General features: G+C 45.4%; 1 protein-coding gene across 7 annotated transcripts in view; it reads right to left on the bottom strand.

Annotated features, from left to right (window-relative positions):
* Positions 1-610: 610 nt before the first annotated feature.
* The window catches only part of PLEKHD1 (pleckstrin homology and coiled-coil domain containing D1), a 39,427-nt gene continuing 15,888 nt past the window's right edge, over positions 611-24,149 (bottom strand). For 5 of the 7 annotated variants that reach the window (XM_071744474.1, XM_071744476.1, XM_071744472.1 and 2 more), the window contains 12 exons: positions 20,942-21,035; positions 20,123-20,212; positions 19,532-19,608; positions 14,816-14,907; positions 11,343-11,395; positions 9,541-9,635; positions 8,562-8,655; positions 7,503-7,681; positions 6,632-6,764; positions 5,200-5,344; positions 3,572-3,721; positions 611-2,993 (listed from right to left, as the gene is read on the bottom strand). In XM_071744474.1, the coding sequence (XP_071600575.1) occupies positions 2,842-2,993; positions 3,572-3,721; positions 5,200-5,344; positions 6,632-6,764; positions 7,503-7,681; positions 8,562-8,655; positions 9,541-9,635; positions 11,343-11,395; positions 14,816-14,907; positions 19,532-19,608; positions 20,123-20,161 (1,209 nt within the window). In that variant the 5' untranslated portion in view covers positions 20,162-20,212; positions 20,942-21,035 and the 3' untranslated portion in view covers positions 611-2,841. Of the gene's footprint in view, positions 2,994-3,567; positions 3,722-5,199; positions 5,345-6,631; positions 6,765-7,502; positions 7,682-8,561; positions 8,656-9,540; positions 9,636-11,342; positions 11,396-14,815; positions 14,908-19,531; positions 19,609-20,122; positions 20,213-20,324; positions 20,435-20,941; positions 21,036-24,149 lie in introns of all 7 variants that reach the window. The other 2 variants (XM_071744475.1, XM_071744473.1) reach the window with 2 other exon arrangements.

The following is a 24,149-nucleotide window of genomic DNA, read 5'->3' as shown; positions in this document are numbered from 1 at the left end:
TCTTATTCCCAGCTTTCCCAATAGGGGAAAGAGAATCTAGCCCAGGATTAGTAGAGGAGGTTAATCTGAAGAGATGTGAGTTGCTCCCCATGCCACTTTCCTCCTTCCGAATTGCAGAAAAATACACATAACATTGAAATCAGTAGTTCTGTCTTTCAAACAGAAGAAGGACACAATCACTTAAGTAAGATAGGTCCAGCTCTGAGCTGACTCTGCCAGGGACCATACAGGGCAGTAAGGACTGGTGGCTGCAGCAAGGACCAACTGATGGCAAGCACCTCGACAGAGGTGGTTTAGGTTTTGCCTTGCTGGTTACACAGAGAGCAGCTCACTGGCTTCAGGTAAGCAAGTGGGAGATTTCTTCTTCAGATTTTATGCATCCTGGCATTAACTTTAAATAGATTCTTAAAGCAAAAGAGAGTTGCAAGGGCGAAAGTATTTTACACGCAGCCAGGCCTTTTGAGGGGTGATGTTCAGCACATAACAGCTCAGTGAAGCAGAGAAAGTGCACTGGCAGTAAATGAATATGTCACAATAATATCTCTCAGCTCCTGCAGAGGCAATTTAACATCATTTCAGTGACAGTACAGCAAGAAAACACAGAATTCACTTCAGTGTCATCATAACTTTTATTTATTTATTGCTGTTAATATGCACAGTAAAGGAAGACCCGATGTGACCGCCTCCTGAGTACAATACTTCTGTAAATCCTGATATTGTGGCTTTTGATGGTAATAGACAAAAGGTTCTACATTCACAAGCCACAGGGTGGTTCTCCTGACTGCCTGAATTACAGACACTCTCCTTTTCCCTGTCCTAGCTCCTTACAGGCTGTCCTTTTCCCTGTCCCTTCCAGCATCACATAATACAGACCTTGCAACTGGGAAATAGCCAGAGATGATGTGAGGACAGTGTAAAGGGGAAACCAGCTCTGTATTGCTTTCTCACAGCCCTTCAGCCTTCTAGGAGCAAGAATTCATTTGTAGCTTCCTAGCACACAAGCACAAGTGGAAAAACACAGAAGGATTAGGTATGCTAAGAAGAGATGCAAATTCTATGTTCCCTTTTGGACCCTGTGATTGGCTGGCAGAAGGATACTGGTCAGTAACCTCCTGAAATTAAAAGTACAGGCTGCATGTGCCTTCAGTGCTTTTCCTCTGGATCACACCAGAGTGATCCCCTCAGGAGCATCACACCTTCCCAGTATGTTCCTGCACCTCGCATCAACACCTCTCCTCCAGCTGGCAAGCCAGCATTCTCTTTCCAGCTTCATCCCCATCTTCTGACTAGAAACAGCACTTAATTGATGGGGAATGATGCCAGAAGACAGAGCCTGGGACTGGACAGTGTCACAATCTGTGTGGGACATGTAAGCAGCTACCCCAATGCCACTTGGACATATGAAATGCCCAGGGATACTGATGAGAGTACAGCCCTGAAAGCCTCACTAAATCTTCACTCAAGACCTTCTGAGCCCTAGCTGTATCTCTGGTGATAACTTCATTCATCTTTGTATTCTTTATTCCTTTGTTTCTCAATTTATACTGTGGGGGTAACAGCATCACTCAGAGTGTGCTTGTCATGTTCCCTGTAAGCACCAGGCAGTGCTGTTACTATATCATGGACAATTGTTAGCCAGCTGCTTGCTTAAAATTGGTGGGAGAGGTTGCAAGATCTCCACAACAAAGTGATTTCTCTCCTCTAACATACAAGATAACCCCACGCAGGGTAAATCCTGCCCTTCAATAACCACATGGTGAGCACTTGGGAGGGGACAGAGGCAGCCAAAAGTCCAGCACTGAATAGGCTGACCACAGCGATTCTCCCAATCCAGTTCGACCTGGATTGCAATTAAGAGGACTGGTGGAGAGTGGTACAAAGCCTTGGGCACAGCCTATTCACTGCAGCACATACAGAAATTACTTTCCACACTTCCACAGCCCTAACAGCTTAGTGCTGACAATGTCGAATTCTCTGAGTGGCAGAGCGTTGTTGGACACTTCTCACCCACCTGTCCTCTAGCTTGTTTTGCAGAGCTGATGAGAAAGCCATCAGAGCTCAGTCAAGGGGTCCTCCACACTGAATTTGCCTAGAGATGCCACCTCCTGCAGCACAGAGCTTTGCTTCCCCTTCTGGCAGTGATACAGCCAAGATGTCCCAATTTAAAAAAACTGCAAAGGTGGCCCCAGGGTGTTGTGCCTACAGCCAACACAACACAACCTGTCCACCAGCTTGCAACAATGCTCTTCTCTGCACATGATCCTCCTTGGAGCCAAGTTCACAGCATCCTCAGGTTGTCTTCATCTTGTATTACCTGTGCTTGGCAGGCTGGGACTGCTATGGTCTTCAGGAGATGTGCTAGGAAACATGCCCCACCAAAGTGCTCATGACTAGAGGTGTTCTGCAAGCTGTTTCCCAGAGGGAATCAGGCAGAATTGGATAAGCTGTGTCCAACTTGGGAGATTACACTGTCTGGGAGCTGATAAAGGGCTTTAGCAGAAGCACTTGTGTTTGGCAGACAGACTGGACAGGAAAGGAGAGTCACTTCCTAAGCTATGGCCTGTGGTTCACATTAACACTGACCATGGTACCTTGGCAAAACATGGCTTAATGTAAGCAGCTGAAGCAAACAGATTTGAAGTGATCAGCAGAGAGGGTCTGAAAGGCTACAGGCAGCATTCAGGCTAAAGCAAAGCCTCAAACTGAAGGAATTTCCTACAAACAATATTCCCCCTCTTTCCCCACCAAAGGGCAAATCTCCCTTCTGATCCTAGTACCCAATGGCATGACTTCTGATGAGCTGAAAGCAAGTTGAGATCAGAAGCCTCCTGCCAACAAGAGTCACTTGTCATCCCCCAAAGCAGAATCCTTTTGTGATCTCATTATTTGGTAGAGAGTTTTCCTGAACTGCTGGTCCTGGCTCAGTCTTTTGGCTGCTTCTTTCAGCTCCTCAGGTTCTGTGCGCGAGAAGATGAAGGACTGGGACTGCTTCACTGAAACAAGAGCAGCACAGAAAGGTCAGCACTCTGCATGAGGGACACGAACTGAAGACAAAGCATCACTAGAGTAGACAAGCCATGTGATGAACACATCTGAGAGCCTGGCAAGGGTTGAGCTAAGCCTTGCACTCAGCTTCACCTTCAGGTTTTCAGAGGAAAATGCTGACAGCCTGGAAACATGCTCTTCTTCTTTCTGCCTCTGTTTTAGGGTTCTACATAGAACCTGATCTAATCTTGCAGGTAGCCACTATGAGCACTGGCTTGGACAGGACAGCTTCCAGGTGTCCCCTCCAACTTAACTCAGTCTCTGATCAAGAATTCAGATGAAACTCGCTTAAAGCATATGGGTTTTTAGGGGCTTAGGATCACTTTTCAACATCCATGAAGAAAAAGGCAACCGGTACACAGACTCGGTGTCTGCTCTCTGGGTGAGGAAGCTTTCTCCATAGCTCCATTCTACTTCTAGGGAATATGAAACACGAATGACATTTGCAGACCTTGCTGCTCTGTCAGCCCCATCTGCACATAGCTGCTCCTGCAGGATACAGAGTAAGAAGCTGCCCAATACCTACAGTCATTCCAGGAAGCACTGGTTCTCCGGCGGTGGAAGCGGCAGCTCTTTATGCGACGAGTGGCAGCCTTGTGGATGTACACAGAGTTCTTCATGATCACAGGCATCTTGGCCTCCAGCTCAGCATTGCGGATGCACTCTTCAAAGAACTCTGAGGAGATGGTGGCACAGACATTTCAAGCAATGAACGAGTCACAAGGGACTGCACTTGCTCATAGGCTCAGCCAGATAATGGCATTCATCATCTCCCTAGATATTCATGACATGCAGTTCATGAAGCTCTAGAATATCATCAGAATTAACAAGTTCAAAGCTATAAAAACCACCAGTGCCCAACAAATGCATATTTCATTCCCTATCAATCATTCACACAACTGTTCATTAGTCCCCTGCTAAAAGGTTCTGATATTATGATAAAACTCCTCAACTCTCTTGCAACAGAGGGGTCTGAAGCTCGTAGCACTTTCTTTGAAAGACTTCCAAAAGTAGTCATGTCTAAGTGCAGAAAGGCTCCATGCAAAGCCCGTGACAATGTTAGTCTGTCCTGATCTGCCCAATCTTTTCCTGGCTCATTTCCCCTCCTGATCTAACCAGCATATCTTCTGCCAGTTCAGTCTTGATGGCCTCCTGCCTGTTCAGAGTCCACACATGCTAATGGGACCCAACTGCTACATGAAAGTGCAGGGCAGAGCTGCAGGAATCACTTGGAAGGACTGAGATGACAACTTGAGACTGAAGTTAATGAAAATATTGCTGGTCCCTCACTTTCTATAGTGTTTTGCTCATCAATATGTTTCTACCCTTTTGAAGACAACATTGGTCAAAATCCAAGATTGGAAATCAGTGTCAAGAGACATTCAGTGCCAGGGTTTACTCACATGCCCTGTGCAGGTAGCTCAGTTCTAGCTAAATGCTGAACTCAGCCCTTCCACAGTAGCTGTTTTCTTACCATGGCTCTGAGCCAGCAGGATGAAGTTCAGAATCTGCCCTTTTGTCTCAGTTTAGAAATCTGATGCAGAAATTACTGGATAATACTTATTTAATGTACATATATGTCTATATAAATTATAAATACATATTATAAACGTTTTTATGTATACACTATTTCTAAATGTATTTATACTTATATAGGTAACAGTGCTCAGAATGCCACTGTACTCTCACACTCTGTTTAAGCCCACAGCATCCACCTTTCACTGAACTGTAACTTTAACTGCACAGATACAGCATCTTCATAACAGCTTCTCCTGCTCTACACTTGAGGATGAAAGCAAAACCAGGTATAAACTGTGGGGAAACTGAGTCTTACACCTGGCCTGTGGACTGCAGTCATCTCAGCACAGCAGTACTGGGCTGATACAGTGATTCAGCTCTGAGCAAGGATCCAAACTTCACCTGCTGGGTCACCCACCAGCATGTTGCTACATGAGGGCAAAACACCAAGTGCCTGCATAGCACATTCTGGCTGCTCAAAAGCGATGTGTGGTTAAGATACAAGGAGTTGAGATAGGAGTTGAGATATTCTGTGAAGCTTTGCTAATTTGGGAACTTCTTTTTGTGTCTGGAAGACGGAAATATTTCCTCTCTTGGAGCTCATTCATCAGTAGAGAGGATGGATGACTGACTTACTTCTCAAGTTACTGACATCTGCTTTCATCTTCTCATCCTTCTCCTTATTGCGATCCAAAGAATTTAAGCCCTGCTCCAAGCTCTGCAATGCTTCCTCAGCTTCTCTCAGTCTCTTCTCCAGATCCATGCGTACCTTCACCTCAGCCTGAGGAAGAGAATAAGCATTGCTGAAAAACAGCTTGTCTTAATAACTATCCTTTTTCAGATGACCCACATGGAATCAAATATGATATTTCAACATATCTGTTCGTGTTTATGTGAGTACTTGCTGCTGAGCAGGAACAAGAGGACATCATTCCATCTCAGACACACTTAGAGTCATGGAATGGTTTGGGTTGAAAGGGACCTTAAAGAGCATTCAGTTCCACCCCCCTGCATGGGCAGGGACACCTCCCACCAGACCAGGTTGCTCACAGCCCCATCCAACCTGGCCTTGAACACTTCCAGAGAGGAGGCAGCCACAACTTCCCTGGGCAACCAGTGCCAGAATTTCACCACCCTCACAGAAAATAATTTCTTCTTCATGTTTAGCCTAAGTCTACCCTCTACCAGCTTAAAAACAGTACCTCTCATCCGATCACTACATGCCCTTACAAAAGTCCCTGTCCAGGCAGTCAGTTCCCACAAAGGGGTGTACAGCACTTAGTTTCAGAAACAAAACACACACAAAAAAGATAGAAATAAGGGATAATATCAGTAGGAGCCTGGCAAATGAGAAAAACCACTGCCACTTAAGTCAACTTAGCTGTAGTTTGGCAAAGTGGAAGGTTACAGGACAAGAAAATCTTGGAGGTTCAGGAAAAAGAAAAATTAGGGTTTTCTTGACAAAATATTTGTAGAAGATTTAGTGCCAAACACCTGATAACAAACATAACCTTTGCATTATTATTAATTAAAATATAATGTCATGCTTTGTCCAATAATCTTTGCACAGATTATGGTATCTTCCAGTACTAGGAAGATGGTACCTCACCAGTTGCTCTGCTTTTGAACCCAAGTTCATGGAAAGGGTTCTGAAAATTTACAGGTCTTAAGTCTGATTCTCTGAGCACAAGTGGGAAGGGAAGATTTCTACTCAGCTCTGCTCATATTATAATTTCTTTGAAATTATCTTTATTCTTGACTGTGTCTACTTTCCTCTCCTACTTCTTTTTCCTTCTTTCATCTTTCGATGATGCTTTCACAATAGCAAACGGAAAGACTTTTACTGAATGGGTTAATCAGAACTGAGAAAATAAATAGTATTGCTACATAGACACAGCATGTCATCTTCACATGCTACCATGATATGAAGCACAACAAATGAAGATTTTCAATCCCAAAATGAAAAAATAAAACCAAGTCTCCCACTTGATAGGGGATGAACTAAAAGGGAAAGCGAGAGAACTCTGGGCCCAGGTACAGCAATATGCAACATGCACAGGGGGTACACCTTGAGGTCTCTCTCCGTCTGCTGCTTCTCTGCAGTCAGCTCCAAGAGTGAGTTCTGCAGAGCTTGGGACTGGGAAGAGTAAAACGCCCGCTCCTCCTCCAGGGCTCGGGACCGCTCCTCGTTTTCCTTCATCCTGGTGCACAGCACAAAGGACAAAGACCATTTTCAGCCTATCACAACTCTCAGGAAAGAAGGGGCTCAGTATTGTGACAGGCCAATGTTTAACTACCTGTCTGCCCTGAGTGAAGAACTGCTAATAGGAGCACTGTCTGTTTCACTTCAATAGCAGAGGCATTGCTAGAGAAAGCTAGGTGGACAGTTCTTGGATGAAACATTCTCAAGCTCCAGATGAGGTTCAGGAGCACCAAACACTTCTCATGGACAAGTCCACGAACACCAAATGTATTCATGTGCCCAAGCCCTGATTTGAAAAGAGCAGGTCCGAGCAGCAGCAAGTTCAGCTGCCCTGCCTCCCTCTGTCTCCTCTAAAGAGTTTATAACTTGAAGTGCTGCCATGGGAACCAGACAAGCTTTGAGATATGTCCTGTGTTGGCAACCAAGAAGTAAGTCAGCAGACAGTTGCACCTTTTGCCACCAGTAATCCTGAGCAGGGTAGAAGTGTCTTCTTCCCTTTACCACACTCAAGAGTAGAATTTGTGAGGGATCTTGCCTCACTGAAAGTGTCAGAATAAATGAGGGAACAGTTTTGAAGTGATCCTAATTTTAAGTCTGGAAATATTTCGCCACACCCTTTCTGATTGCCTCCCACCTGCAAGGAGGAAAACAGCCTCTTTCCCCACCACCTTCATGATGGCTGGCATCTTGTTGCACATCTCTGGCACCACCAGAAAAGGCCCTGCTCTTACTTTACCTCTTCTCTGCCAGGAGTTTCTCCTCCAGAAGTTGCTGCATCTTCTGTTCAATCTGTTGTAGGCTGCAGTGCAGTCCCCACATAGGGCCCTGCTCCTTGCTGGGGCTGGTTGGAGGTGGGAGCTGGCTCTCATTTTCTTCCAGCATCTCTAGCATTTGCTGCTTTTCCAAGGAGAGCTCCTTGAAGGACAGAGGTTGTAAATATCAGCCAAGTTTAATATTTCTGCTCCGTTCCTGCCTAACTCCTCCCTACTGAATCCTTCCATCCCAACATCCACATTCCCCATTCAGGTTAAAAACAAGATTAACAAGATGAGGGTTCTCCCTTCCTACCTGACTCTTCAGCAGCAAGCCTCCACCATGGCCTTCACTATACAAGGGAGCAAGGACCTGGAGGCTGCTCTTTGACATGATATGCTGGCAAGTACCTAGCTCAGAAATCAGACTCTTTTGCTTTTCTAGTGCATCATCAGTGTGGGCAGCTTTCCTGCCTTGCCCCCTTACCTTCCTCCTCAGTATGAACTAGAGGTATCCCCTCTATGGTACTTCTAACTATGGGGTGATGAGGACACACTGTGCTGTTTGCTTGTGAAGTGTTTGGTCCATTGTACAACTAGAGCATGAATGCTCCATCCTTAGCTTTCTAGTTCTTTCATACCCATAACCGTGGGCAAGGAAAAGATTTCAAAGGAAAATCAGCAAAAGATTCTTGTATAAACTTGCAGGATCGGACTCAGACATTAAGGGTGCCATTGGGCTTCAGCAGGCCAGCTGTATGGAAATTTCAAAAATTGTATGCATTTAGAAAAGCCACTTTCCTCCAATCCACCGGAGTGATACCAAGCAAAGAAAGTGTTTCATAAATCAGCACTCCTTTTTCCTAAATTCTCACATGGCATGATTCTCTGGGAACCATGCTTCCTTGTGCAAACAAGGAATCCCTCTCTGCTGCTCTAGTGGATGCCGGATTCATTCCATGGGACAGCATTGCTTTCAGCCCCGGTAATTTCTCCTGGATTGTTCCCAAGATGTCACTCAGAGAGGAGAACTGGTCACTCACCTCTAGGTTGTTCTGTAAGGACTGTGTCAGGCTTCGCAACTCTTTTTTTTCTTCCTCCACTCCTTTAAGGGAGTGGGCTGTGAGCTCCAGCTCCCTACAGAAGCAGAAAGGGTGATGACAGATGTTACAAGCCCCACATTAGCCCAGGCTGTGAATCTCTTAGCACAGAACCTGCAACCTGTGGCAGACCTGAAGAGTAAGGAACAAGCCAGCAAGCATCATGCCTTAAACACATTACAGATGTCCAGGAACTTTATTGTGCCTCTTGATTGTCAAACTAAAACCTGCTGCTCTTCTAGAAAGGGCAAGGCTACAGTTGCAACTGGAAGATCTTAGGGCTGTCATATCTAAGGGGATACTATAAGTCTATGAAAACAAAAACATTTGCAAAACCATGCTGGCCTTTCCGAGAAGTTATTTAGGGAGTGAAAAGGAAAATGAAGAGGGCAACGGTAAAACATCCCTTTCAACACTCACTGCAAAACACTTGGATCCTTCCCTTTCTAAATACATTTGCTGTCCATATTTTGCACAGCAACTCTTAAAATTATAAAATTATTCTTGGTGAGGCAACTTCATCATCCACTCAGTGTCATTTAGCTGATGGTGGAAATACAGATTCAGATGTCCACAGCTTCATGGCTGGCCAGTCAAACAAACTAGCTACCTCTCTGAAATCCTCCAGCATCTGTCCATTGCCATGCTACCCTGACTGATCTGGGGTTTGCTCATGTCCCAGCCCTTTGAAAAGGAGGTTGCTGGAGCCCTGAACACAAAATAAAACAAAGCTGTGTTCTAGTGATCACTCAAGTGATAGCAAATGCAGGCAAGCAGATCTCGACAGTTCCTGCTTTGTTCAATACAGCATTTATCTCCTTCCTACATGCACAAAACAGGTGAATTTTATGAACAGCTTTGATTCACCACTGCACCAACATTCCTGCCCAGTGTGGGAAATCGTGTTCTTTCCCTGTCTCACCTCCTGATCTGTTCCTGCTCCAGCCGCAGCTCCCGTACCACCTCTTCAAACCTGTTCTTCTCTGCTTCCAGGATCTGGTTCAAACGCTCAAGTTCCTGGATCCAAAGAGAAAACAGGAATATATTCTGCTGACAAACTTACATTTAAGAAAGGCTTCCCTGTTAGCAATGCCTTGAACGTTTAACTTGAGCTATGCAGAGCCACTGGGTGGCTGACTCCCCCACACCTTTGTCTAGGGGCAAGGTTAGCTGAGGAAGACATCCAGAAGTCACAGCCAGGTTACCAGGCAAGTCGAAGTCACAGACATGTTCCTTGCACAGATCAGGTCTGCTGGATGTATACAAAAGGTCCAACTCTCCCTGGGAAAGCTGGACTCTACATGGATGTGTGATTTCCAGGCACCCACATGCACAGAAGGCCCAGGCAGGAATGTGACAGCCCCAGTACTGTTGCACCTGAAGTGTGATATTTCCACTATCACAGCCTTGCTTCCCATCCCCACGGGGGCAGGAAAACACAAACAGTATGGCTTTGACCAATTTAATCAGTCTGCCACTTTTGTGCTAATAAAACTGTGCTTGAAGAGCACTGAAAACCACAAGCCATCCTCAAGCAGTCAAATAGTTTCTTGCCCTAGCCTAGAAGGAGCCACTGTACCAAGACCTACTGCAGGTGGATGGAGACAGGGACACAGCACAGCAAGATTCCCACTCCTGGCCAGGTCCCCTTGCAGATAAGATGCCCTAGCTGCTGGGCAGAACTCCTACTGCAGGCCCAGGCAGGTCACAAAGCAGCACTGACACCAGGTAAATTCATAAATCCTGCTCAAGATACATGGCTCGAGCTGCTTTCTCAATGCACTGCTCTGAAGCCTCCAGGCTCACAGCAGCTCAGACCATCACAGCTCAGAGAGCTATATATGCTTTCCTTCATCAGCAAACCTGGTCCCTTCTACTCTTTGTGGGCAATGGAGATATTTGGCATAACTGTGTAAGAGCAGAGATTTGTCCCAGGGTCTTCAGACAAGGGCATTTACCTCCCTATTGCTGTGGGGCTGATCATCAGGCTACCTCACCAGAAAAAGATGTCTCCCTGCAAAGGCAGAAGCAGCTCAGCCATACAGGAATATCCAAGCTACCTTTGGACTTCAGCTCTGCAGAAATGTGCAGAGGGAAAGCATTAGGAAGCCTAGGTCAGCATTGCAGTCTTCTTGCTAAAGAGGTGTGATGGTTATTCTGGATTAATTGGAAAAGAGAGCATGGAACAGTCTGAAATTGCAATGTGGTGGTCTACATGCAGACTTTCCTACTGCAATATTTATTATTTTCCCCATCTCTGATGTGTCCAAAGGAGAAACCATGTTGCTTTTCACGGCTCCTTGTTTTCTCACAATGGTTTCTCTACACTAGAACAATGTCAGGTTTGGTTTTTTTACTTTCTAACTGGGGAGACAGACAGGTTGATTGCCAGAGTCCTCCTGAATCTATAAAATAAAAAGTGTTGAATTCAACCTCGTGAATGAGTTTAATCTGATCTTCCTCCCTGGTCCTCCTGAAGACACAATCACAAGAATGCTGCATGGAAAGTGCCTGGGAAGCGGAGCAGGGATACACCTCCAGGAGCCAACTCATGGCAGTGCTCTTATTCTTCTCTTTATCCACAGAGCCCAGAGGTTGGCTGGAAAAAAATTTGGCTCTGCAGCCTCCCTCCCTGAAATCTGGTGTGATCTCAAACCAACAGCTCGAACCTCCCAGTCCTGCCACATGGAAGATGAAGGGAATTGGCTTATGATGAACACTCACCTCTTTTTGCTCCCTCTGCAGACACAGCTCTTCTGTTTCTTCCATGAGCTTATCTGCAAACAGACACACACAAAGGCCATGCAGAGAAAAGCAATCTCTATCTTGGAGATATTTATGAATATGAAACACTGTTTGGAATTTGGAAATGCCGCATTCCCTGTTGCTCTGTGTGTATCCGTCTGGGAGGCTCCCAGGGCTGAGATGACACAAATGAGATGTTCCCTCCTGCCAAATAACTTTATAAACCAAACCACCAAATTTCTGTGTACTCCTGCTAAGGCTTCCTCCCAATGCTCTTACCAAACTAACCTTCACCGTTCTCTAGCTGAGTCAGGAAAATATCCTTATCTCTGCTTCACACATGAGAAAGCAAGGGCACAGAAAGGTTAGGTGGATGCACAGAGTCAGACAGTGCATAGCAGTCATCAGTTCTGCTGTTCAGTACCCCATCACAACCTCTCCAGCACATCACCACCTCCTTCAGTCACCTGGGCATCAGTGCCTGTTCCCTATTGTCTCCTTGGAATGTCCCAGCCATGCCCAGAAATCAGTTTCCTAACTTAGCCACAGAACTTCTAGCTGTTAAGGATAGTGCCCCCCCCAGCATCAGTTGCTCTACTGAAAAGGACATGGGCCCACCAGAAACTCTGTTCTGATGCTTCCACTGTGACCTGATGTTCCTAATTCATGTTACACTCCAGCCTTAAGCAGAGGCTCTGCCTTGGGCAGCTCCTGACCATGCTTATGGGAAGACAGACAGAAACACAAGCCTCATAGCTAGGACTTGGGTTTAATTCTCACCTCTGCCACCCAGCTGCTTTGTGAGCAGGGGAGATTCAGTGTGGCTCTTGGTCATCAAGTTTTCCCCTATCAGGTGAGGAGGATGCTTTGTCCCCGTTGTACCGGGTACCTGAAGAGATTACTGCTGCTGGCAGGATTACTACTGCTAGAAGGAATGCAGACCTCTACCTCCTGCCCACAGCAGGGCTCCTGGTGCCTGAGCAATAGTGTGAAGTTACAAAAGCTCTGCTGACCACCACTGATGCTTTTCCTTCCCACTCTCACCCTCTTCCTCTTTGCTACAACCCAGGACAGATGCACAGTGGTTACACAGAGCCTCTCCCACCTTCCTTCTTCCACCCCTCCTGTGAGGAGCCAAGCACAGGGTATGATGGGCTTCTGCAAAGTCCTTGCCTGAGACACAAACCTGGATCTCAGCTGGGCAGGGTGCTGGTGGAAGGTAACTCCAGAGGGGTTCAAGAAACTCCTCAGAGCAGTGTTTTCTTCCTCCAGAGGACCTTGACCTGCTGCCAGGACCAGTGCCTGACCTCAAAGCTTAGCTGCATGATGGACACAGATCATTGAAGGGAAGGCCAATGAGGCAGAAGCCTCAGCAATTATAGGAGAATGGACAATTGCTGTCAAAAGGAAGTAACCAACTGTGACAGTTGATCAGCTCTGATTGTTGGGGATTTTTGTCCAAGACAAGAACAACAGTGAAATATACATTTAGAAGCTTAACATGAACCATCAATGTGCATTTGCAGCCCTGGAAGCCATCCATGTCCTAGGCTGCATCAGAAGAAGCACAGACCCCTGGTCAAGGGAGGGGATTCTCCCCCTCTGCTCTGCTCTTGTGAGACCCCACCTGGAGCACTGTGTCCAGTTCTGGAGTCCCCAGCATAAGAAGGACACAGAGCTCCTGGAACGTGTCCAGAGGAGAGACACTAAAATGATCAGAGGGCTGGAGCAGCTCCCTATGGAGCCAGGCTGAGGAAGTTGGGGTTGTTCAGCCTGGAGAAGGGGAGGCTCTGAGGTGACCTAATAACAGCTTTGCAATATCTGAAGTGGGCTACAGGAAAGCTGGGGTAGGGCTTTTTACATGGGTGTGTAGGGAGAGGGGACAAGGGGAAATGGTTTCAAACTTTAAGAGGGGAGATTTAAGTTAGACATTAGGAAAAAATTCTTTCCTGTGAGGGTGGTCAGACACTGGAACAGGTTGCCCAAGCAAGTTGTGGCTGGGGTTAGAAGGTTGAATGTGAAGGTTGGATGGGGCTTTGAGCAACCTGGTGTAATGGGAGGTGTCCCTGCCCATACAGGGGGGGTGGAGCTAGATGATCTTTAAGGTCTCTTCCAACCTGAACCATTCTATGATTCTTTATATTTTATGATACATATCCTGTCACCACAGAACATGTATTCCTCTATTCTTCCATCACCTTGTCTTTTATTGTACTGTGGCCCTCTTTAGTCTCATAGGCCCTTTAGTCTGCTTTGGTGATTGCAAAATAATGTTTTGATGAAACTTTCCTGATTCTAATTTTCCTCCTGTCTCTCCAGGTCCTTCTCTCAGCACTCCCCATTATTCCTTTGTCAGGTGTGGATCCCCTCCTCCCTGCCCACCTGACAGACAAGCCCATCCATCAGCTCATGTGCATGGATGGCACTTAGATGGTCAGAATGAACACATCTTGATACTTAGGATTGCTGTTACGTGTGGGACTCTACACTAAGATCACCCCTGACCAGCATGGATGCAGAAATTCAGAAGGCTCTTCAAGATTCCTCTTAGTGGCTCAAGGATTAGGACTAGATACCACAAGACCCTGCTCAAGACATCACCATCTGAAGCACCCAAAGTTGCTGCTAGCTGGTTTAAAGCAGCTGACTGTCCAGATGAGTCACTGGGTTCACACATATGACCAGCAGCCCTCAGGTCAGAAGAACCTTTACACCTTGGGGATTGCTCTAACTTTAGGAGGCATCTGAGTTAAAAAGGATACTCTGCCTTGGCTCTTCCTATAGGCAACATGGGGAAGAGACCTCTGGACCTCCCAAGGCAGCCAGAGCACCCAGGGTACTGCCATCTAGAGGCTGGTTTCTGACTAGAGGATTGGACTAGATAACCTCTAGAAGTCTCTTCCAACCTAAATTATTCTGTGTTCACCTGGAGCAACTGCTGTCCCTCCATTACCCAAAGAGAGACCAGTGGCAAATTAGCAACTACCATTAGAATCAAAGAAGTCTGTGTAGATTCTTCCACTTCCAATAAGAAGTGTGTGAGCAAATGCAGATAAAGCCCAGATGGAGAAAGACATAAAAAAAGAGAAGGAAAAAAAAAAAGCTGAAAAGCTGTGATCAGCCTCAGAAACTCAGAAATAGCATTCCTGTGTGATTTAGAGAAGCAAATGTATTAGTCTGTTTGCCTGGTGAGCAGACTTCTCAGGGGCAGCAAAAGTTTGTACACTGAAGCCACCAGGAGCTGCAGGATTGCAGGACACTGGCCAGAGCACCCTGTCGTTTCTCACTCCAACTGCATGTCTAGACCATACCTTAATATTTTTGTGTTTTGAGTCCCTTAAAAACCTGAATTTCAGCTGCTGACTACTTGAAAGATTCATCCAGTAAAAGTCATCTGTAAAAACCTGTGGCTATTTTGGGGCTTATGGCTTTTGGAATTTAGAGCTTCCTACCTAAATATTCCTGTTTCTCCTTTGCCAGCTGCAGTCCTTGGGCTTCCAGGCTCTCAATCATGGCTTCTCCCAGCTGGGCATTCTTCCAGGTCCTAGAAAGAGCAGGCACAAACCAGACAATGAAAGAGACCTAAGGGTCCACAGAGTGAGGCAGGGCATTCAGCCTAGCAAACTACCAAGGAATTCAAACACATCAGCTGGGACAGTAGTTCACTACATTTTTCTCCACAGATCAGTTGAAATTTCCTTGGCATTCAGTAGTTTATTTTTATTTATAAGGGGAACTGTATGTCAACACTGCACAGATATTGAAATGTGTGGGTGGGGGTTCCCCAGTGTTTTAGAAATGTGTACTCTGAACTTAAAGACTCTCCAGACCAACCCAGCACATGCACAGCCTCCAGCTGCAACAGGATGTACCTGGAAAACATTAAATGGATCCCATCAGACTTGAGAACCAGATTTTACCTTTTAAATCAAATAGCTTTACACCTGCTAGTGACATTGTCTTTTGCAGCCTTTTCAATATCTTGCTGCTACAGACTCTCTTCCTCTTCAAACTTTAACCATTTATTGGCTCCTTTCTATAGCTGTCTATCTTCAGCCTTTCTGGTATCCATCATCCATCCTGGAGCCAATCAAACCCTCCTCTGCTAAACTTGTAAGCCACTAGGATTTAGTGCCTGGCCTTACACTGTGAGTTAAATGCCTCTCCCTGTAAAAATGATGAAGAATCAGAGACAAAAGCCAGACAAGATGTTGGCAAGTAGGGATGGTTAGAGGAAGAAAGCGTATTCAAAGAATACCTTGTGTTATTGTAGGACTGTTCACCAGAGGATCTCAAGGTCTCTTGAGCACATTTTGAAACTAAGCTGCAAAAAAGGCCTGTGGAGCAGATGCCCATTACTGATAGAGCTGATGGACAAGGTAGGCTTTAATACAGATACTAAATACCAAGGACAAGGACATACAAATACAAAACAGAACCAGAAATGGAGATTGCCACTCATTTATATTAATGTTCCATTAAAAAAAATACCTACACACATAGGATACATAAAATGCATATGTAAAATTCATCCAGATCTATTTATATAGGTGCAAATACAGGAACAGCAATTGCTGCCCAGAAATTTTGCCATCTTTGCTAAATCCTAAGAGAGCTTATGAATACTGAATATCTGTAAGCCTTTGTGTACAGGGCCTCTTTGTAAGCCATTTGAAGTTGAAGCTTTTTGGAAACTGTTAAGTTGGCAGCCCCTTATAAAACAATTCCAAGGCAACCTGTACTTTACCTCTTACAAAAGCCAGACAAATATATAAAACACACATCACCCCAGGGACCAGGCAGAAGCCCCTGTACTGCCTTGTGCTCCTTGCTGCCAGCTGGGTTTCTTTTCAGCTAATAAGCATCTAGGATATTTCTAAAGCACAGAGAAAATTAGAGTGCTAATTAAAAAGCTGCTGTTTTGCCCACAGGTAGACATCCTCATCTCGAGTGAGAACATGTGGGTGTGAATGTGCTTTTTCAGTAACATTCTCTGATACAGGATGAATCTGACCCCAGAGAAATAAACAGCAAAAAGCTCAAGGCCAGGGCAGGAGGGAAAACAGCAGTGTTTGTCATTGATAAACTCAGAGGGTTTCAAAGCAGATGTAGCCTTTAAGGTGTCTGTTTATTAGACTCACTTTCTCTGTGCTCCCTCCCTTCCCCAGCCTAACAAGATATTTCTCTGTAAATCAAAGGTTACTAAACCTATTGCTGTGAGACTTAGAAGATGTACCTATAGCACTGTGCAGTGCTTAAGCTTTTATTCATTTTACCTGCTGGAACCAGAGCTGATGTTTAAGTACAGCAGCAGGGACATACAGGCTATGACTTCTCACCAGTGAGTTTTCATCAGAAAAAGACAAACTGCTTAAAGAGTTGGACAGCACAGGGTCAGGAAGGCTCTTGGGACAAGTAGAAAGTACCCTTTTATAAAACTTCTGAAAAAAAATCCAAAACCAACCCAAAGCTGTACAGTATCTGCTTATGTTAAATAGCTCAAATGTCATCTCTTTCAGTCCTTTTGCAGCACAGGGAACTCTTCAGCTTTGCTTGAGTTTTACCCATATTGGGAGCATCTGCAACCAATTCTTGGAGAAACTTAGCACTTCATGGTCCTCAGGCATATGTACTGTGTTACCTATTGCTTTCTCCCTGTTCCCTGCCATGTCCACTTTTATAACCACTGCCAAGAATGTTGCTATCGATACGTGCCCCACTCTCCCATTAGGAGCAGCAAAAGCCTCTCTGGGTGAGAAGAGAAGCTGGATGGCTGGAAGTCAAGGATTTGTACATTTCCAAAAAGCTTTCAAGATCTGGCAAGTGTGGCAAGTCCAAGCTGCAACATGTTAGAAGGGTGGAGCAACCATCAGCCCCACTCAGCATTCAGTAAGTGGTTTCCCACTCACAAACACTCCCACCCCCCAGCCCCAGATGTAGAGAGGCAGCAGAAAAAATTGAAGAAAAGGAGAGAAGATAGAGGACGGTCCCCGTGCTGGGTTCATTTTTACTTCTTTCCTCCATTAACAACATGACAGTCTTTGCAGTTGGTTTGGGGTTTGTTTTGTTTTGTTTTTTTTTTTGAGGGTGTTGGGTTGTTTGTTGTTTTTTTTCCCTTTGGCTGGTTTTAAATAATGAGTGCCTGCAGGAGGGTCTCAATAAACTGTAAGTGCTGCAGTGCCACTAGCAGTAAAATCTCCATCTAAGAACAGAGCACTAAAACAGGCTGCCTAGAATATTTCAGCTGTGTCCTTTTAGCTTTCCTATTCATTGCAGATCAGTTTACAGCCATGCTGTGCCTTTCTGGCTGCTGCTGAGCTCCCAACCCAACACTGCAAATATAAATCACATAATCTGTGCTTTTCCTCACATACAGGCTACCTACCAGCAGCACCAATTATGCTGGCACTGGAGCTGCATACCTCTTCTTCTCTGATACAAGAACAGAAGCAGAGAGTGGAGGAAAATCTCTGTCAGATAGATTTTCAGCTAGGTACCAGTAGCCTGCCACTATCTAGCTTCTGTTTTAAATACTAGTGCTGGAATATTGAAGTGAGTATCTTGCTTCTCAGAACTGCTCCTGAGCTGTGCAGCTGTGTTCCTTCCCTCCCACACACATCAGAAATAAGAATTTGGCCCCCAAATTATCAGCCTTGGCAATAGTTAAGTCTAACATTGGTGAACACAAGTGCAGACCTCTGCTATCAAAGATAAAACTCCAAATTACTCAAGGGCTAAACAGATACAAATAAATAGATATCTACCTAGATAAATAAATAAACTAAGTTAAACTTAAGTCCCTCCTCCTCTGCAGTGACCCAGGCTGCTCATGCTAAGTGGGTGACAGACCTCTCCCTTGGGTCTTGTGTCACATGGGGCTCATGCTCCCACAAAGCTTTACTGGGCAGCTTTGTGTGGCAGTTCATACCATGGAGGTACTGGCACTAAAACCAGGTTCCCTGAAACAGCACAAAGCTTGGCTTGGGCTGATCCACCCTAGCACTGTCCTCCCCATTAATTGCAGATTAACATTTTCAGCTTCATAATTTGGAATTAACTGAGATAAATGCCTTTACCATGCATACATACACACACTCTCTGGTATTACAACTTAAACTTGCCTGAAAGAACAGTTTTGGCCCTAGATTCACAAAGGACCATGCACACAGTGTAATGCAGCCAGGAAGGGCTCATACCTGAATAGTAGGCTCTGCTCTACAGACCCTAGAAGTTTCTTCCTGGCTTGGGGAAGACAAATCCTTGCTTAAGTGTTACCTCTTCCTGCATCTGCTGGAAGAGCCTGCTCTGGTTTTGCAGGACAGATGTTCATTGTACTGACAGGCTCCAGGGTGCTGAGGGATTGCAGAGCTGGTGGCCAACAGCCTGCAAAACCCTCTGGCATTCCCAGCAGACTCTGAACTCAGTGTTGTACACATACAGAGGCCAAACCCTTTCATCCCTGTAGATGGGCTGGAAATGCTTTGCCAGCACCTCCTCCCCTGGGATGTAGTCTGCCTCTGCATTTCAGAACCAGACTGTCTCAGGAGTCCTAACCGTGCTGCTGCTGCTTGGCCCGAGTGTCCTAGGACCTGGGCAGAAGAGTCACACACCCCATGGCCACACAATTGCTTCAGAGCTGCTCCTGAAATCTCAGCATGGCCAATACAAGTCAGGAGAGCAGGGTCAGGTTGGTGAGGGCCTTGATCACCAGCAGCACGGAGAGCTGCTCACTACACTTGTGTCTTGCCCATTCTACTCTTAACTTTCCCCAAATTCACACACCTACTGTGCATGGAGGTTTTCTGCCCCCTACCTGTGTCAAGCTCACAGACCTTGCTTCCCACACAAAATGGATCAGGAGAGCTCTTATTCAGTCTCTGAGGCGGAAGAGAGGGACAGCAGATGCCACTTGGTATTTTAGCATTTAACAGGTGACAGCCTGGGGTTGTCAGCAAAGGGTCCTGCTGCACAGCACACTGCACACCACCACGGAAAGCTTTGTGTCAGTTTTAGGGAGTTCTTATTCAGGGGATGAATGGGTCCCAGAGGAAAGAGAAGGTCTTAGTAGTCTTGGGGAGCTTGTCTGCCTCTCTGCAGTCCTAGTCAGGATTCTCTCTTTACACTCTACCAAGCAGATCAAAGAGATTAAGGAATAGAAAGAAGCTTACACTTTTCCAGACTCCTGTAGCATCTCCAGCCACTGAGCCTGCTCAGACTCTGATTCGGCTGCTAGAACAATGTTACCCTAGAAGAGAGGAGGAGAAAAAAAAAAGCAAAACAAATTAGAGAGGCTGGTGCCTTACATGCCTCACTTAGGGCAGGAACTAAACACAGCCAGCACAGCTCCTGTGGGAGGAGTTTCCGCCCTGATAGGAGCACGTATGACCCAGGCCAATCACACAGGAGTTGCCCACAGCAAGCAGTTATAGTAAGAATAAAATGATGGGGCAACATGAGCTCTAGGGCTCCTGCAGAAGTCTATTGGTCTGCTAGGATCATAAAGACACACCATTAGAAAGACCAAGATTCCTTGTTTGTTGTCAAAGCAGGAGCAGCAACAAAGCCTTAGGGAGATTTGGGATGCTAAGCCACCCTTTCTCTCAGACTAGTCTGCCCATGGAGGGTAGGCATACCTTGCTGAGGTGGGAAAGACTGCTTATCCAACTCTGCTCAGCAGCAACAATATGTTCTGTGGTGGTCTATGTGTACTTGGTTGGGTTTTTTGGGGTTTTTTTAATGAAGAGTAGAAGCCTACTTACATGGAAGTCTTCATGAGAAATCTTGATGGCATAAGGCATGTTGGGCTCTTCTTTGGGCTCTACGATGCAACCTCCTAGGGGTATGACACCCTGAGGATGACCCAGAGCACTCCAATCAGTCAGTAAAACCAAATATAACTGTTAACAAATAGCCAGAGCTGAACTTCCACCCTTATTTACTTGTGGGACCCTACCCTGCTACCTTGGCTATCCCAGGAGTGGCAATACATGCAGTTCCTGGAAAGCAGAGGGGCTCCCACCACAAAGCATTAGCACCTTTTTAAGGACATCTGCTTCATCCCCTTTCAGAGACTGCAGAGGACAAAAGCAGGGCACAGAGTTATCCCATGAGAGCTCAAGGTGGCAGAGCTACAGAGGCTGCTTCTTGGGGCTGGGAGTACCTGAGTTAGCAGGGGCTGGCTGTGACCACTTGTGAGTACAGGTTAGGAACAAGCAGCAACCAAAGCTGCTAAACCCACCACTGGCTTTGCCAACAGTACTCAGAGATTGGAATGGGCTGCCCAGGGAGGTGGTGGATGGATTAAGGGTTGGACTTGATGATCTCAGATCTTTTCCAACCTGGATAATTCTGTGACTTTCAGTCACAAGATTAATTGAGTAGGAAAGTATGCAAACCAGGCAATCCACTAGCAGGTAAAAACACCTTAAAATCATGGGTCTGCTGAATCATTAAGGAGCCTGAAGAGGTACTGAGATCATTCTTGCTTTTGAGGCTCCTCTGGATCTATGAAATTTATGACTTCTTCACTTGCTGGAAAAAAAAAAAAAAGAGCATATCCCCATTCAAACACTGCTCACCTTAGGGTGGATGTTGAAGTATTTATTGCTTTCAAAGCTCTTCTTCTCACTCTCAGCATAGTAGAGCAGGAAACTTTCTTTAATGATGAAGAACCTTTAAGGAAGAAAAAGTTAACAGATCCTGCCTGAACAGAGATCATGGTTTATAGCACAAGAAAATCCACACCTCACTCAAGCTGCTCTCTGAACAGGAGAGTTTACTATTCCCATCCAAGCCTAAGGTGAGGTGCCTCACTTCTGCTCACAGGCAAGAGGTAGTGCTGAACACCAAGTGCCAAGTTCAAGGACTTTGTGCTTCCAGTTTATCATAGCAAGCACCAGTGTTGAAGGGCAAACCATAGCACCTTTTACTCTCAGGGGAATTGGACAGTGGTCTGCATCCAAGACAGGAGCACAGCCAAAGCCTTTTGGCATCTCTGGCCATTACACTGCTGAAGTAAGCCAGGAGGGAAGTGTTCCCACCTTAACAGTGAGTTGTATGGCAAGGAGAGTCACAGGGCAGCATCCCCAAGTGATTCTCAAGGCAGAAGATCACCCACAAGAGCACTCAGGAGCAGAAATAATTTTAGAGATATTTTTAAGCAGAGCTTCTGGCAAAGTCTCCTGTCATTGACTTTTGGAAATACAAAGGAAAATGATTTTTTTTTTCTTTTTCCCCTTCATACACATCAGATTGAAGTGTGCCTTGTTCTGCTCAGTTAGCCTGAGGTATGCTCTGATGGACACTGTGTAGTAGCCACAAAATATCACAGCTTTGGTAAATCAAGCCTCTAATTTACTAGGGCATGTCCTCAAAATTGTGATTAAAGGAGTGCCACTTTTAGCTTATTTGGATGTTCAAAATGCCCTTGAGAGAGTCCCTCTTTTCTTTGGAAATTGAGGTTGCATTTGCCCTGCAGGCAATGGTGCAGGGAAAATGTGCCTCACTTAGCTTAAATTCAGTGTAAATCTCTGCAGCACTTAAAAACCTTCAAGAACAGCTGAAAAGATGGGGACTAGTTCAGTAAGGAAGTTTCAGAAGAGTAAATGGCAAAAGGAAATGTGTTGCTCTGTTTTGTACAGATTTTCTGATATGAGGAGTTTGAAAGGGAGTAAGGTGAAAATTACTGAAGATTGCCTTTTTACACTACACAAAACACTGCTGTGTAAGTCACTTTCATCTGATCCTGAGGATAAGAGCTCATGAGGAATCTAGAAAGGATAAAGCATTTCTGTGACTGACTAGAATACCCTCGGGACATCCTTCTGCTTCTGGGCAGAAGCCTTCACCTAGAGGGATCAGGAAGAGGTTTATCCATGCAGCAGATTCCCACTGTGCAATTCAGGGATTCCTGCACCTTTCTCTGGAGCCACCATTAAAACTAGGCTATGTAACCTAGAAGTTAAATCCCCAAGAGCTATTTTAATACCTCCACATGCCATGCCTACCCTGGCTCTCTCCTAAAGCAGAGCTTCTTTCAGATGGAGCCAAGTGCTGCCTCCAGCACAGATGAGCACAGTAATTTGGTACCAGCTTAGTTCCTAAAGCTAAAGAAAGAATTTCAAGCTGGCAGAGAATTATCATGATTATAATAATATACATTATCTTAATATATTAATAATTATTATTGTTATGCTCAGGGGAAAGCTTTACCACTTCCAGCAGTTCCTGTCTCTTGATCTTCTGCTGTGGCTCTGGCAGCACAGATGACATTGCCACCTGCCATAGAAACATGAGCCTTAGGCTTATAGAGGGACTGAAAACCACAGAACAAAGCAAAACTTCTGAATGTCTGCAGCAAGTTTGAGCTCTGGATCTATGTTTTAAAGTGACAGTCATTGAAGATCTGCATGTTTACATCCAGAAATCTTCAGAACGTACAAACACAAGCAGCAGTTATCGTGCCCAAAATTTTCTCTTCTTTTCATCCACTCATCTATTCCTGTTCATATTGACATCAGAGGTCGGGAGAAGAAGCCAGCCTGCTTCCTCAGCAGGACACTGGCTTCCATTTGATACTCCAGGAACATCATGGTTGACTGCCTGAATTCACCTCTTGTTCCTGATCACAGCTCTTTGAGCAGAACAGCATGATGGTGCAAGAATCACTCTTCTGCAGTGAGCTCATTTAGTTGGTAGAGGACTGAAAAGGAGTTCATTTACAGTGCAGCCTATCAAGTAAGTTATCTGAGCAGAAGCAATTACTATTCACCTTTCAGCTAAAGGACCCACCCCCCTCCCAGACCAGGTTTGTGTTCCAGTGCCCCTCCTGGAGGAGTTGCAGCCTAAGTCCTCTCATCTTGGAGAGTAACATATGAACCTGCCTGTGGTGGCTGTCTCTGCTCTCTATTATATGAAGTTCCTAAGATGGACAGGAAGATGGACTACCAGTGGAGCACCTGTTGTTTTCCCCATGATGAGAATCCCCATCCTAAAAATCTGCCAACATCATCTGTCAGGGACCAGAACAGTCTCCTCATGGAGGTAGGCAGGGATGAGAAGGAGTACCCCAGAAAAGGCAGGGATCAGAACCACTCACACGACCTGGAGACATTAACAAAGCTCACATGCCTTAGGCACATCTCTGTGGAACATATTCCTGATAGAGTGAATTCATCAAGGTCTCACCTCTGTGTGAAACAAGGACAGGTATTTTTTAATACATTTGCATGGGTGGCAAAGACAGCCATGACTCCTGCAGCAGGCTCAGAGCTGACCCGGCCAAGACAGATATCAGAGACCTCTGCAGAGCAGACAGGGCCTAAGCTCCTGGTTCCTCCTGTCCACACTATTTCTATGAGCAGCAGCCTTTGGCCTTTCTACTTAACTTTTCCTCACACCTCTTGTCATTAACCCTATGACAATGTTTTCATATGGCCAGCTGCATCATCACTATGTGTCTCCAAGGACTTTTTTTTAGAGGTTTATGATATGCCATCTGCACAATAAATACAGAAACATTAAAGAGCAAACATATCCTGTCTGGTGAATGGGCTGCTCTTGCCCCATTGGGTCAGAGAGTGAACAAGATACAAACACAAAACTAAGGAGTAGAAAGAAACACACAGTGTGTGTGTGGGGGGGGAAAGTCTATTCATAATTTTCAACAGTGTTTTCAGTCTGAACATCCTTGAGAAATATTTGCAAGAAAGGTAAAAACACTAATCTTTGACTACGTGTGATTTTTAACCTAAGTTTTAACCCATAGTTAGAGCCAGGCTTTAGTTT

Source organism: Heliangelus exortis, chromosome 5 (genome assembly GCF_036169615.1).
Source record: "Heliangelus exortis chromosome 5, bHelExo1.hap1, whole genome shotgun sequence".
In the NCBI taxonomy this organism is placed as follows: domain Eukaryota; kingdom Metazoa; phylum Chordata; class Aves; order Apodiformes; family Trochilidae; genus Heliangelus; species Heliangelus exortis.
The sequence above is the reverse complement of the archived record's forward strand: the minus strand, read 5'-3'. Positions and strand labels throughout refer to the sequence as shown.